The sequence below is a fragment of the Miscanthus floridulus genome, chromosome 6 (genome assembly GCF_019320115.1).
Source record: "Miscanthus floridulus cultivar M001 chromosome 6, ASM1932011v1, whole genome shotgun sequence".
Lineage (NCBI taxonomy): Eukaryota > Viridiplantae > Streptophyta > Magnoliopsida > Poales > Poaceae > Miscanthus > Miscanthus floridulus.
In genome coordinates this window covers 22,134,201-22,149,095 of record NC_089585.1, presented here as the reverse complement: position 1 = coordinate 22,149,095, position 14,895 = coordinate 22,134,201, and the positions used below count along the sequence as shown (strand labels likewise).

Genomic DNA, 14,895 nt, shown 5'->3' with positions numbered 1-14,895 from the left:
ATCAAGTCACTTCCATCAAACACTCCAATAGTGATTTGATCCTCCACATAGATATGACCATCATAGCTTGATTAGTACCTCAACTAAATACAAGTACTTCCTTCTTCACCCTAGCTAGGTTCTTCGGCCACCAAGCCGTCGCTTGCCCTTCACCCTTGCTTGGTACCTCGAAGCCTTTCCTTGCTATCTTCACCATCTCAAGCCATCAAGTCACATCTTGTGTTGAATCATCCATTCATTTGTATTGTTATCTTTTTCATTTCAATTTAGCAAGCTTCAAATATGAGACCATTCCATATGCAATCCCTCATGTCTCATTAATTAATTCTTATAAGCTTGCTTTCACATAGTACATGAAAATCCCACAATAAATAAGCATTTGTATAAATTCCATTTGCATTGTTGTCTTGTGCTTGAACTAGATTGTTTATACAACAACACATCATTTTGGTTTTCACTAAGTACCTATAAGATAACCTATTACCTGTCTACACTTAGTAAACGGGTTAGACCTTTAATCATGTTGTCATTCAATCATCAAAAACCCACTAAAGGGCTAGATGCACTTTCAGTGGTCCTATGCATGCACCGGACGTGTCTGAGGTGCACCAGACCAATGAAATGGATGAGTTGAGGAACATGAGTAGCACCTTGGTATCCGATGTGCATCGGACCTCCTTGCAGTGGACATGAGTCACAATAGGAGTTGCAGTAGTGTTTGGGAGCTCGTGAATTCACTGGGTGTGTCCGGCGACGCACAGAGCTCCCACCGGACTAGAGTTCCAGTGAAGTCTGCAACATGGACTTTGAGGCAAAAGTATTCATTGGAGGTATCTATTGAGCAGCGGACTGGTCGTACTGTTAACGGCTAGTTCAAGCAGTGTTTCCGGCTGCTGAACAAAGGGAGTGCATGTCCCATCTGGTGACCAACTTCAAGAAAAGGTATTGAGGAAAGGTGTTTGATGACCACTTATGGGCAATGACCTATTCATGATCTCCATATTTTTTAGAAGCATTGGCATGCAATGGATGTAGCTAGACCAAATGCAATGAATTACATAAGGGAATGCCATGAAAGGATATGGACAAGAAGCCAATTCTTAACTTATTGCAAGGTTGACTATGTGCAATCTAGTTGGGAATTTCAATAACTAGATTGAGAATTGTAAGACAATGAACTTGGATGATTTGATGGATAAGATGAGACAACTCCTAACGGGAAGTGGGATACAAGGATGACAATAGCAAAAAAATTGAAGGATTAATTTTGCCACGCATCAAGAAGAGGTTTAAGGAGAGTTTCAAATTGGAGACGAATGCGACTAGATGCTCAGGTACATACGGTTGAAGTTTGTGGGAAGGGGAATAATGACTTCAAGTGTGTGGTCAATCTAAGAGAGGAAGGTGATTTCGTGCAATAAAATATAAACAATCAAACATAATTTTATCAAATGGGATTTACCTGTGTAGAATAACCAAAACATCAAGATAATGCATATGCTTACGCTGATTTATAAGGTTTATAATGTAGTTAAGACTAATGCAAACGTAAAACCAGCTGAAACCAGCCCGCTGTGCTGACCACACGCGTTGGGTTGAAAATCCGTACTAAACCGCAACCACCGCCTCACCGGACCACAATTCAGAGACGCGCGGATACTCTGCCGCAACCAAAAGGAGCCCAACTCAACATGACTCACCTCCTTGAGGCCCATTGGCAATCTACTTCTTCCAGTCCGACCCGTACTTCTGTGATTCCGGCTCGGGCTCGCTGATCGATTTTTTTTTTTTTCCCATGTTCCTCCTTCCAAATTTTTCCTCAGAGAAAAAGAAAAAAAAAAAGCTAAAATCCTCTGGCCTCCGCGTTTCCTATCGTTTCGGTCCGGCGCCGGCTCCGCCACCGCCTCCTCTCGACCGCTCGCCCGCCCCTTCGCCATGTCGTTGCTCGCCACGGCCACTCCCACCACTTCCTCCCACTTCTCCGCACCCCTCCTCCCCTTCCACATGCCCCGCAGGAACCTCACCGCCCAAGTCCACCGCATCCGCCGTTCGCGGCTGGTGACCGTCGTCGCCTCCGTCCCCGACCCCGCGGCGGGGCCGGTGGAATACACGCCTTGGCTCATCGCCGGTCTCGGCAACCCAGGCAACAAGTACTACGGCACGCGGCACAATGTTAGAACCGTTGCCACCCTTGTTCGTTCGTATTCCCATTTCCCGCAACTTCGGTATGGTGGTTCTCACTTCTCGCTCTCCTCCGTTCCCTTGTGCGCGTGCTCGTGTCATTGATTAGGTGGGGTTTGAGATGGTGGATCGCATCGCGGGGGAGGAGGGGATCACGATGAACACAATCCAGTCCAAGTCGCTGCTGGGAATTGGTAACTAAAACCCTTTTCACCTGGATTGTGTGTGCTTAGGTTGTACGTTCCTTCTTTATGCTGGTGTTCTATCTTTAGTTTCCTTACTGCATAATTTGGGGATTGACAGTGATGAAGGAAACATATGTATTGCAATCATTTTGCCATGCTGGTGTGCATTGTATTGGTATAATTGGACATCAATCTCGGTTGTACTCTTTGTGTAGTTGTCTATTTCAGTTGCTGCAAGTCAGCAACTTTAACTTAGATTTGAGCTGGAGTGTGGTGGTTGGAGGGATGAATCTGTGGAGATTTCTCCATGTACCTCTACTCAGCCAACCATTAGGTTGACAAGTTTTATTATTTGATTTCTCTGTAGAAACTTGTTTTGTGCAAGTTTTAGCAAAATGAACTTCAAGTTATTATTATTTGGTTAGATCGTATATAATGAACAAATTGCTTGGCGATATAAACTAAAAGTTTATTAAAAATGACAAATATAATGTTGGTCCAGAGAAAACGAGATATCTTTTTCTCATGTTCATTGCCATTTGGTTTCCATTATTGTTATATTCAATCCAGTGAGAAGCCGTGCAGTTTACTTAGTCCTTATTGTACTGCCAAGACCATCACAGGAAATGCCCTGATGTACAGGTTGAAATTTAAAACTTGGTCTGTCGATCATCCCATCAGAAAAGTACAATATAGAGATTTTAGGTATGCATAATGGCGTCTGTGCGATGTATTTAAAATGAAATAAAGCTATCTTCATAGATGTATGGCCAGTCCCGGAACATTTTCTTGTTGGAAGGATAAGTACAATTTGCAGGCTGTTTGACTGTAACTTTCACAATTTTGTATTCATGTTATTAATTTGTTTAACCCATCATTGGGTTGGATTTTAGTGCAGGTTCAATTGGCGATGTGCCAGTCTTGGTAGTAAAACCGCAATCATACATGAACTACAGTGGAGAGGCAGTGAGTTATTCTTAGTCTTTCTAGATGACATTATTAGCTTGTGAAATGTAAGGGGCAATGATGTTCTTTTTTTGATAAGGGGGCAATGATGTTTTAGTTACTTAAATAAATGCTTCTATGGGAGATTGATTACTTGTGGGGATAGTTGCATTCCTTACTGCTTAAACTTGCAATATATTTACATTCATTTCATTCTTTTTTGGTATTTGTAACCTTTGAGAAAGTAGTGGATACAACATGAGCACAATTGTGAACTTGTTTATTTTTTTGGGTAAAGGAGTGGACATTTGATGCCTGTTGATACGAAATACTGCCTGTTAGGAGTATTAATATGAAGTGCACAACAGGCAAATTGGCTCTTTATATATTGGATTGAAGTTGAGGTTTAGCTTATTCCATTGTATGGATATATTATTCATTAATGAGAAATCATTTGTATCAAATGAGTATAGTTAGTTTGGTTGAATGCACAGTACAGAAAAAGCATGGCTATTATGTTGATAATCTTATGATTTCATCCTGACTTGCCTACACATACAATTTCTCGTTTCCCTCATTCTTGCAATCTTGCTAAAGCATCACACTTCATGTCTTGCAATGTGCTACTAGAAAATGTCAAGACCAGTTGAGATCTATTATCATTTATAATGAGTTTACAGTTAACTATCCTAACCTGATCTGTTGTCATGTGAAGATTGGACCTCTTGCAGCCTATTATCAAGTACCATTGCGACACATCCTCTTGGTACTCATCATCAGTGTTCTTTTGATGGTCTGCAGCTTTCAGTTATTATCATAAATTCAAAAGTTGACTGCTGCAAGTTCCTTTATTTTTCAGATTTATGATGATATGAGCCTGCCCAATGGTGTACTACGGCTTCAAAAGAAAGGTGGTCATGGTCGCCACAACGGGTAGTCTTTAGATTTTCAAATCATTTGACCAATTCATATAGGCTACCTTATTAGTCAAAACTCAAAAGAAACATGCTGTTGTCATTCACATACAGAACACATAAGATTTGGTTAGCCACGTCATTTAGTGACACTCTTTTGTAAGAGATCAAGAAGAACCACTACCGGAAACAGTGGCTTTGCCGTGTGCCACAGGCGCTCGGCAAAAGCCCAAAAAACACTCGGCAAATGATTTGCCGAGTGTAACACTCGGCAAACAGCACACGACATCTACAGTGACGGCAAACGTCTCTCTGCCGAGTGTTTTCTATCGGGCACTCAGCAAATACTTTGCCGAGAGCTGAAACTGACGCTCGGCGAATAAAAGTAACGTGACGGCGCGGAGACGGTCACGGCGCGTTTGCCGAGTGTCCCGGATCTGACATGTGTGGTTTCTGAAGCACTTGGCAAATAGCTTTTTTGCCGAGTGCCAGATGGAATGCACTCGGCAAATCTGCTGTTTCCGGTAGTGAACCAAATTGAGACATAGTTTAATGCACTAATAATTGACCTGATGTATTTGCCGAATGTAACACATAGATTTACTTGCCAAATACTCTAATGTAAGCTGCAATACTTATCTTAATATTAATATTGGAACCTGTATGATCTGATAGATAATTTGTGTAGAGATGTTTATTTGGACTCTGAAGAACTAATAATTCAGTATTGTATCAAACTCTGGTACTTGAATATGTGGGTGCATCGCTTATGTAACAGTCTTGAGTTTCTCTACTCAAGATTAATTTAATTGATTGTCATGGAACTTCATAATTTTGTCATTTTGTGATTGGAATGCTATAATTTACTTATGGACATAATACCTTTGAAGTAGCTGTCTCTATGATCACCATAGTATACATTCATTACCTTCACAAAAACATTTTTTCTTGAAACAGGCTACAGAATGTGATTGAGAATTTGGATGGTCGCAGAGAATTTCCTCGTTTATCTATAGGTACACTACTATATTCGTGTCCTGAGTCTCCTGACTCTTCTATGCTTGATGGAAAGTTCATGACATTTTGTTGCTGGCTGCTGGAGTATAGGCATTGGTAACCCACCTGGAAAAATGGATCCACGAGCTTTCCTTCTGCAGAAGTTCAGTTCAGAGGAACGAGTCCAGGTATTGCCTTTGCTACATTTTTGTTTATTCTAAAGAAGATAGGACAAAATTTAAAACCATCTTCTGTTTATCTTCACTCGGCTCCAGCAAAAGAACTTCCACCATTTGGCTGAGCTATCATAGTTGGTGTATATAAATGTTGGCTATAGGCAATGCTAAACGTTGGCAGTAAATATATCTTCTATACAGAGAACAAGGACTTGGTTCCATGTTGGATAGACTCCACTGTTTGGATTAGTGCTGCAAGAGTCATTAGCGCAGAGGACTATCCTAATTTACATGTGCCAACAATACCAAAAAAAAACGACCTACAGGGGTAAGACAGTGCCGGGACATTTTGCTAAGAACTTCTCCATAGGTCAACAAAACCCTTGAACTCTGGCCCACCCATACACAGCGGCACCATAGCCCATATGAGAACAACCACGACCTTGGGCCGGACCTTATACCTGTGCTTTGGTGTGGGACAGACGAGGAGATTTTTTTTAACCCCAGCCTAAAATTCGCTCGCACGGGGAGTCGAACCCAGGATCTAAGGAGTGCTACTAGAGCCACCTAACCAACTCAGATAGAGGCCTGTCCGCAGCAATACCAAATCAAACTGCTGTTAATAAGTGTGTGTGTGTGTGTGTTGGGGGGGGGGGGGGGGGGGTTTGCAAAGTTGGTTCTGGAAAAGAGAATATTAGGATTCTCAAACTTTACTTTATCACCCTAGGATAAATGTTGTTTGCTTAAGCCTCGAGTAACTCATTCTGTAGTGGTGCACCCTTTTTTAGTATGAACTATGTGATATAGCTGCTCTTGGATAGTTGATTTAAACCTGCTTTATAATTTTGATGAAGGTCGACGCTGCTCTGGAGCAAGGGATGGACGCTGTGAGAACCCTTGTGCTTAAGGGTTTTAGTGGGAGTACTGAAAGATTCAACCTTGTCCAGAAGTACAAGTTCCACAGGGTTTGAATGCTTCAGGATCCGTGAAATGGTTGGGTTTACTTCTGCAAGAAACCTGATACGCACCAATATCATTTGAAGTGTTGGATGTGGTGATTTGCAGTTTTGAACTACGCACGCAAGTGTACTTAGTTTCTTCCAAAAGGCTCCTGCAGTTTTGGGGATATTAAGTACTCATCAGTGTGTACATAAGGTAGTATTTTATCCATATTTTTCCTAACGAGAACATATGATTGACTGAAATTGGAATATATAGTAGGCTAATTGTGATCAAGGCCCTGTAAAAATATTCATTTTTTATGTAAGTTGATGATAAGGCATTTGAGTTTGATGTAAAATATGAAATATAGACCATTTTGATTCTCCCATTTTCTAACTCTGGTTTTATGGAAATACATACCATCTGTCCTTGTTGGTTCGGATAGTTTCCCAGCAAAGAGATAACATATCTATATTTTTTTTATCTCAATCCGTACAACTCGTTTTCATCAACTTGATGTGGTAAAGTTGTTTAGTAGTGTGACATGTTATGGTTAGAGATGTCGAAACCTCTACGTTATCTCGTCCTTTAGAAAACTATTTTAGGAGATCCCCAGAACTTCTTTGATAAGGACATGAAAGTGAAATATAATTATTATTTTCTTATTCTTATTCTGGTATGCCAGTCTGAACTTTTCTGGCAAAGGATTGAAAACTTGTTGTGTTACTATTTAAAAGGCAGTATAACTTCTTGCATCTGTTAACCTGTACTACCATCTAGAAGAACCAGAGTGAAGTGCTGCGGTGATTAGCTTGAATAGGTTTTCTCATGGTTAAACGCTACCTACAACAATCTTGCAATCAATTTATAGATTAACTTTTTAAACTAGGTCTTGAATTGTCTTGGTAATCTAAGGTGGTGAAATCTGTTAGACTTTTATGTCCTCTGACAGAATTGTTGGACTTCCTAGTTGATAGAGCAAATGGTGGAGATAATAATTGGATCACCTTTAGATCTCATGCCTGGTTTACCTATACCTAAACTTATGTATATGGCTATGTGCTTATCTTCTATTAAATGCTAACAGAATATACTGGAAATTAGTTGAGTAGCTCTTGACCTGGGACCATATACTTTTACTGTCATGAGTCATAAACAGGAACATGCTTAGGTGTGAATTAGCACATGATAAGTAGCGTGGAGCAGTGGAGCATACATAATACTAGGTTGTTTTTGTAGGGCATTTGTTAATCATACAGGTTTGGTTTGTATGTTAGATTGCCGGGTCTGATTTTCCTAGTGGTATGTTACCCATTTGAATAACTTTTTACGCTCTTCTAATTGTCACTTTATTTCGTATTGTTATTGAAGTTATATCTTGTTGTCATGTTATGTTAATGCATCTTTTCTTGAACCTTATGAAATGAAATACATGATTTATAATTTCTGTACATGAACTTACAAATTTGTCATTTCTGTACATGAACTTACAAATACAGACGATCAGAAAGTAAAGATGTAATGGGCTAATGGCTATAAACTCTTTGTTGATACTCGATACAGAGATGCAAAATATGTTTGAATCGCTATTATATATTTCTTGGAAAGATCTGCTTTCAGCAACAGTTTGCGAGGTGTTTTTGTCCTGTTCCTCAATCTTCTCCCATACCAGCACTAGGGACTACTATGTATTCGTGGAAGAGCTGTCCATAGGACAACTTCACGAGGGAGGGAGGAGTTTGAGTAAATGATCCACTGTGATCTGTACCCACAGAAGAGTTAACAAAATGAAATGGAAAGTAACTTGCTCTGAGTCTCTGATTAAAGCTTTTCTACTAGACATCCAAGTGCAAATAAGGAAAACTAGTCTGAGTGCTTACTGACTATAATCTGTAAAAGCCAGAGATAACTTGTGCTGTAATGTCCAAATAACAATAAGGTGGCTTGTCTAATACATCAAACCAGATATGATGTTTGTCAAAAGCTTAGTTTTGACTTTAGTTTCAAGACCTAAAAACATCTAATAACCTCACTTCCACTACTTTTTGCTGTTAAAAACTTGTGCCTAGTTCTTTTCAAATTGCCAAGTGGGCTCTAAAGTTTTAAAGATTACATTTATAAAGCTCTTTCTTCCACCATCATGTTATCTAAACTCTTCGCTAATCCCTTTCTTAAAGGCATAACACAATGAGGGCGTGAAGTAATCATACATCTCCATCTGTCGATCACTCGCATACAGAGGTGTAGTAGTTTTTCCAAGTGTCACAATCGTAGCTGTATTAGCTTATTCAATGCTTTATACTGGATCCCTGTGTTCTAAATTATTCTCTGTGCTATTTAGCTTTATACATTCTAGACATGATTTTGGTCTAGGTGTTTCTTTAATCACTTGTTGCATAGTTAAGTATACTGGGGAAAAGAACTTCACATGACTTTAAGTGAAATCCACCCAATCTCAAGTGCTTGTTTTTATGCAGTAGGCAATGTCACTTGGAGTAATAGAATATAGTTTATAGTCCTTGCCCACATTGCTTGGGTTTGTTAACTAGCTTTCAAACTTGTTCTGCAGGAAGACATCAGGCTCAATTATTAAGGCAAGCTATTGTTTATTATCCTATGGTGGCCCAAAAAGCACTTATGGAGAAAATAAAGAGATATGGTTGCTGAATATTGTACATATGTTTCTTCTTAGCAGTGAAATGGGTGTGGTCACCGTGGGGATTAAACTACGCTCTAAACTATTGTCATCATGAGCCAAAAAGAAGGATTTTCCATTGACAGCACAATATTGTGTGGGCCCCTACTGGGATTCGGGTGATCTTAAATGCTGCCTACTTTGTGCTTGCAATCAACTAACAAAAATGTTGTCGATGTGACCAGGATCCTTTCTTGAGGTAATACAACAAACTCAACGCAAACTTGAGACCTTAGTGAGGAGCCTAGCTTTTAATCAAATCCCAAGTGACATGCTCTTGTTGCTTATCAGACCTCCATCAAGGTTACTAAGTAGTGATTTTGTTTTTCTTTTCTGTTGTGATTTAATGGCCGGTCACATGTTTTATTGCATTAGGTACTTAAGGGTTCTGACTAAGAAGCTTTTTAAGTGCGGCACTAAGTTAGCAACATGCTATCTATCTCCTTTTTATTTGCCTTACACACACTAAGAGCATTTGTGAAGGGCGGGCCTGATGCAAGCGGTAGAGTCTTACCGTCTGTGACCGGAAGGTCCTGGGTTCGAGTCGCGGTCTTCTCGCATTGCACATGCGAGGGTAAGGCTTGCCACTGACACCCTTCCCCAGACCCTGCACAGAGCTCTGTGCACTGGGTACGCCCTTTTCACGCTAAGAGCATTTGTGCACTAGTTTCATCAGCATATTCAGAATCGGATCTTCAGAACCAGTTTATCTTGTTTTTACATGGTCACATAATCAACATGAGACATTTTACTTTTCGAATTACAAGATGGTAACACATTGTGTCTAAGAAAAATAAAGTATACAATATGCATAGCTAGTTTGCAGACAGAATATTCTTGACATAAATCGTAGAGTACATATTAAAAATTTCGCATAGAACAACAGTGTGGAAGCAGGTAAGGGTAGATGAGCTGTGTAGCTTTTGCTCTGAGGACTAAAGAATGTCAAGATGAGGTACACTGCTGCGCAAGGTGGAGACCACTGCAGCAAGGAAAAAGTTATTGACCTATGCAACACCCAAATGAGGTTGTCCCTTGGGGACTAGACCCTAATGTTTAATCAGGAGAACACTGGGATGGTTCACTGACCCTATGTTTGTTTTTGGTCATAGACTAGGTAGTGGCTAGTAGAAAGATACAAAAGGAAAACAGATGCACCTAGCATTTGATTCCTACATATTAGAATAGAATCATCATCAAGAAGGGCCATATATATAGCAGCATGGACAGAAAACTGACTAGGGACTTCTATACTACTGGATGGTGGATGCAACGTATCGGATCCAGCATAAATTGCCAATATCTAAACCTAAAGCTCCATGACTAACAAACAATAAAAGCCAAATAATAGTGATTCATTCTTGTATTTGGACTAATTCTGTCATTTTCTTTTCTAGCAATTTCTTATTACAATGATTACTTGCATTTCTAAGGATAAAAGAATAATAATGTGTATATGATTAGCTGGAAGTGTTATTAGTTTATTACAAGAACCCGATTTTTGGATTAGTACAGATTCGTATCCAGGGTACCCATACCATTACTGAATCTATCATGTTGCAAATTGCAATGTTTCAAAAATCCATAAAAGATCGTGTATGTAGTACACATAAATTTAAATATATCTGCAATTAATTCAGTTTGAAATTTGACCTAGATGTTACGAAACAAATCGACAAGCAGTCAATCTGACACTATTCGTATGTGTTGTCAGTAACAACTCGTGTCTTTTTTAATGTCAATATCAGAGATATATTTGAGATTTGATTTTTGCTGGTTTATTTAACTTTATGTGCACAACATACATGATTTTGTGACGAGTTTTCGGAATTCACAACTTCTTGTGTTAACTATATGTTGGCTAAAGGGGATGCCCAAACCCCAAGGCATCAATGAATTAGTGTTTTGGATTAGGACCATGTGCTTGTGTAGCTTGCTTTGTGACAATTTAATTGGTGTATCAGAATAGCCAAATATGCATATAAATAGTTCAAGAAATTACTTTGCAACTACATGTACTAGTTTTCGTTGCACTGATTCACTTCTTCTAATTAATATCTTTTGAAAAAATTCTGTTAATATCTATGTGGGTTTTTTAGTATTTGATGACTAATTATATATTAAAAGATAATATGCTTGAAACTCAAAAGATAATGCTTGTATATATAATGCTGGCTGGTTAGAGTGCATGTTAGATTCCTGGAGGGCATAAACTAATGAATAACTGTCCTTCAGAACTTGTATATATTAAAAGAAAAGACCATGTGCTTTGCTGCAAATTGCAGCCTGTGAGGAAAGCAAGTGTGATCCCTTAACCGCCAACCACTCAAGCTTCTGTAAGACAATTTCTCCTGGGATCAAAACAAAATATTTTTTCCAAAAGAAGTTGGTATCTTTATGGGGTCCTAGAGTTGCTCATCCTATAAGGAAGCTTAGAATTGGAAGAAAAGGACAAGTAGATGACGACTTTTGAAGCTAAAGAGGACAAATGTTCTTTATAGAACATAGCAACTTGGCTTCTCCATGTTTTGTATTTTGATAGCACAGGGTCACAACTAGCATGTGGCATGGGCTGGAACTGGTTCTAACTAACCATTAGCTTTTACCATGCATTACAAAGGATGAGTTCTTGTACTTTTTTACTGAGAAATAATTGTTTGGCTGATCATATGGAACACTGAATACTGTTACTGAATTAAAAGATAATTTGTTGCAGTTCCCCTTATTTTATTGCACTAAAGGTTTATATAACTTTTTTTGCTACAATTTTACATTGGTGGAAATGCCATTTGTTTTAATTTGATATGAGCCAAATTGATTGAACCTAGATGATTGGACATTTAATTGGGACCAATTCTTGCCAATATTTTGTTGGCCCACAGGATCACCGGCTCAGGTGAGTGAACAACTCACTAGTCTTGTCGAGCACCCGCTAGTGTTATCGAGCATCCACTAGCCGTGCCGACCACGAACAAGCGTTGTCCGTCCCCACACACTATGGCTGGAGCTAGAAGAAGAAGGGAGAACAGAGCAAGCACACACAATACAAGACACCAGCGTTGGCCGAAGCCCTATCTGTGAGATGGTAAATCTAAACTCTCTTTACTGAGTTGCCGTGATAGTCTATTTATACAACTTTATCCATCTAGTCCTAGTACAGTGCACATGCTGTAACAGTAACTAGATAACATATAGGGCTGACTCTGCGTCGGCCACTGCATGTGCCTACAGTGCTGCAGGTGAGCAGTTCGGCGTCTGCACCTGCAGCGCCTACAGTATCATAGCAGGGGACCTTTTCGGCGCCGCCTTTCTCTTGCTGTGTTCACACAAGGTAGCAGTAGATTATATAACGATCTTTCCCTAATCCTACTGCTAAGCCTTGTACCCCCTCCATGTCGATCATCTCCTTCAGCTCCATGAGTCGAAGACGTCCGAGCGGCTTGGTGAGGACGTCCGTGAGTTGCCGACCAGTTTCGACGAACTCGATGACGATCTGCCCTCCATCTACACAGTTCTCTAAGAAAGTGGAACTTCACGTTGATGTGTTTACTCTGGTCGTGCAGAATTGAATTCTTTGCGAGGGCGATGGCGGGCTGGTTATCCACCATTAGTGCTGGTGGGTGAGCTTCCACTCCGGTCAGCTCGCCCAACAGCCGGCGCAGCCACATAACTTGGCACGCCGCTGTGGCCGCCGCTACGTATTCTGCCTCGCACGTAGATAGCACCACCACCTTCTGTTTTAGCGACAACCATAAAATTAGGGCCGACCCGAGGAAGACAAGCACACCAGAGGTGCTCCGTTGCCCGTCGATGTTACCCGCCATGTCTGCATCGCCGAACACAGTGAGCTGCAGCCTACTCCTGTCAGTCTTGGGGAAAATGATCCCTTGATCCACCGTTCCCTTGATGTAGCGCAGTAGCCGCTTCACCGTAGCCCAGTGATCCTCTCTGGGATCGTCCATGAAGCGACTGACGTAGCCCATGACGAACGTAATGTCTAGCCTCGTGTGGACTAGGTAGCGTAGACCGTCGACGATGCTCTGGTAGAGTGTCGCATCCACCTTCGCCGCGGTGCTGGCCTTCGTCAGCTTCAGCCGCTTCTCCATCGGAGTCACATGCAGCTCCTCTCCAATAGCTTGGAGGCATATGCGCTCTGACTGAGCATGAGTTCCTCCTTCCCCTGTCTCACCTCGATGCTGAGATAGTAGGAGAGTGCGTCGAGATCGCTCATTCGAAAACGAGCTGCCATCTCGTGTTTAAAGCCGTTGATATCCTCCGTGCGCGCGCCAGTGATGATTAAGTCATCCACATACACGCCGACGATAAGCTCCTCCTTCCCCTGTCGCTGCGTGTAGAGCGCGTGCTCGGTTGCGCACCTCTAAAACCTAAGTTCGTCCAGCGTGGTGTCAAGCTTGGCGTTCCATGCTGTGGGGCCTGCCGCAGCCCGTAGAGCGCCTTGCGTAGTCAGAGCACCCTGTGCTCCTCTCCCTTAACAGCGAAACCTAGAGGTTACCTGACGAAGACCGTCTCCGCCAGCTCGCCATTGAGGAAGGCCGATTTAACGTCCAAGTGATGGACGCGTCAGTCCTTTGCTGCTGTCAAAGCTAGTAGCAAATGAATCGACTCCATGCGCACTACTGGCGCAAAGACCTCCTCGAAGTCTATGCCCTCGCATTGAACAAAGCCTCGGGCGACGAGGCGCACCTTGTGGTTGACAATGGCATCGAGCTCGTCCCGCTTGACCTTGTACACCCACTTCAGGCTGATCGGACGACATCCTAGAGGTGGATCGATGAGTTGCCAAGTCTCATTTTCCTCGATCGCCTTCATCTCCTCCAGCATCGCCCGTCGCCAGTTTCCATCGCGCTCGGCTAGCGTGAACATGGGTGGTTCCTCAGCACTGATGAGTAGCAGCTCTGCGTCGTTGAGTAGCCTGCCCACCAGACCTGAGGGACCTGTGCCGTCGACGATGTCGTCCAGCCTGTGAAACCGCACCTTCTCACCTTCGTGGAAGACATCCACAAACTCAGTGATGTCACTTGGAGGTGAGGCGAACTCGATCGACATCGATGGAGTTCCTTGTTCTGCCGGAGTGCTTGGCATAGCACCTGGAGTGCTCGGCACCCTGGTTGCCGTGCTCGGCAGTACTTCTAGACAGCTCATCATAACTCCTGCAGTGTTCGGCCACACTGTAGGAGTGTTCTGCCTCAATCTTGGAGCGGTGGACACCATTGTAAGACGTCTTGGCTCCACCACGGGAGTGCTTGGCACCTGTCCTAGAGTGGTCGCCACCACTACAGAACCTCCCGGCACCACTCCTAACGTGCTCGGCATCCCTCCAGAAGTGCTCGGCACTCCTCCCGGAGTGCTCGGCATCCCTCCCGAAGTGCTCGGCACTGCCCCAGGAGTGCTCGGCACTCATCCCGGAGTGCTCGGCACCTCTTCCCCAGCGTCTCCGCCACCGTGGATGACCAAGTGCTCAACAATGAAGGTGTTGGTGAAGTTGCCAGCGTGCTCAGACTACTCTAGTCCCAAGCCGCCTCCTCATCGAACACGACGTCGCGTGAGACAAGCACCTTGTCTTCACGTGGGTCGTAGAGCTGATACACCTTGGTACCCTCCGCGTAGCCTAAGAACACCATGGGTGTGCTCCTGTCCTCTAGCTTGGTGAGGTTCGGCTTCATCTTCCTGACGTGGCCGATGCAGCCGAATGTCCGGAGGAAGGACACGCCCGGCTTGCACCCATACCAAGCTTCGAATGGTGTCTTGCTCGTCAGGGCTTTGGTCGGAGAGCGGTTGAGGATGAACACCGTTGTGGTCACTGCCTCTCCCTAGAACCTTGTCGGCCTACCTTTGGCCTT

General features: G+C 42.5%; 1 protein-coding gene across 5 annotated transcripts; it reads left to right on the top strand.

The window, feature by feature from the left end:
* Positions 1-1,839: 1,839 nt before the first annotated feature.
* LOC136461853 (chloroplastic group IIB intron splicing facilitator CRS2, chloroplastic-like) lies at positions 1,840-12,113 on the top strand. Of its 5 annotated transcripts, XR_010760471.1 has the most exons (12): positions 1,840-2,172; positions 2,291-2,375; positions 3,265-3,332; positions 4,027-4,077; positions 4,171-4,244; positions 5,183-5,241; positions 5,333-5,409; positions 6,252-6,552; positions 8,517-8,580; positions 8,909-8,933; positions 9,035-9,233; positions 11,917-12,107. XR_010760471.1 is itself a non-coding variant. In XM_066461183.1 (8 exons), the coding sequence occupies exons 1-8, from the start codon at positions 1,936-1,938 to the stop codon at positions 6,366-6,368; spliced, it is 768 nt and encodes a 255-aa protein (XP_066317280.1). In that variant the 5' UTR covers positions 1,840-1,935; the 3' UTR covers positions 6,369-6,735. The 5 variants fall into 5 exon arrangements, 1 of the variants encoding a protein (XP_066317280.1); XR_010760469.1 differs by having other exon boundaries at positions 8,909-9,233; positions 11,917-12,113; XR_010760472.1 differs by lacking the exon at positions 8,517-8,580 and having other exon boundaries at positions 8,909-9,233; positions 11,917-12,110.
* Positions 12,114-14,895: the final 2,782 nt, after the last annotated feature.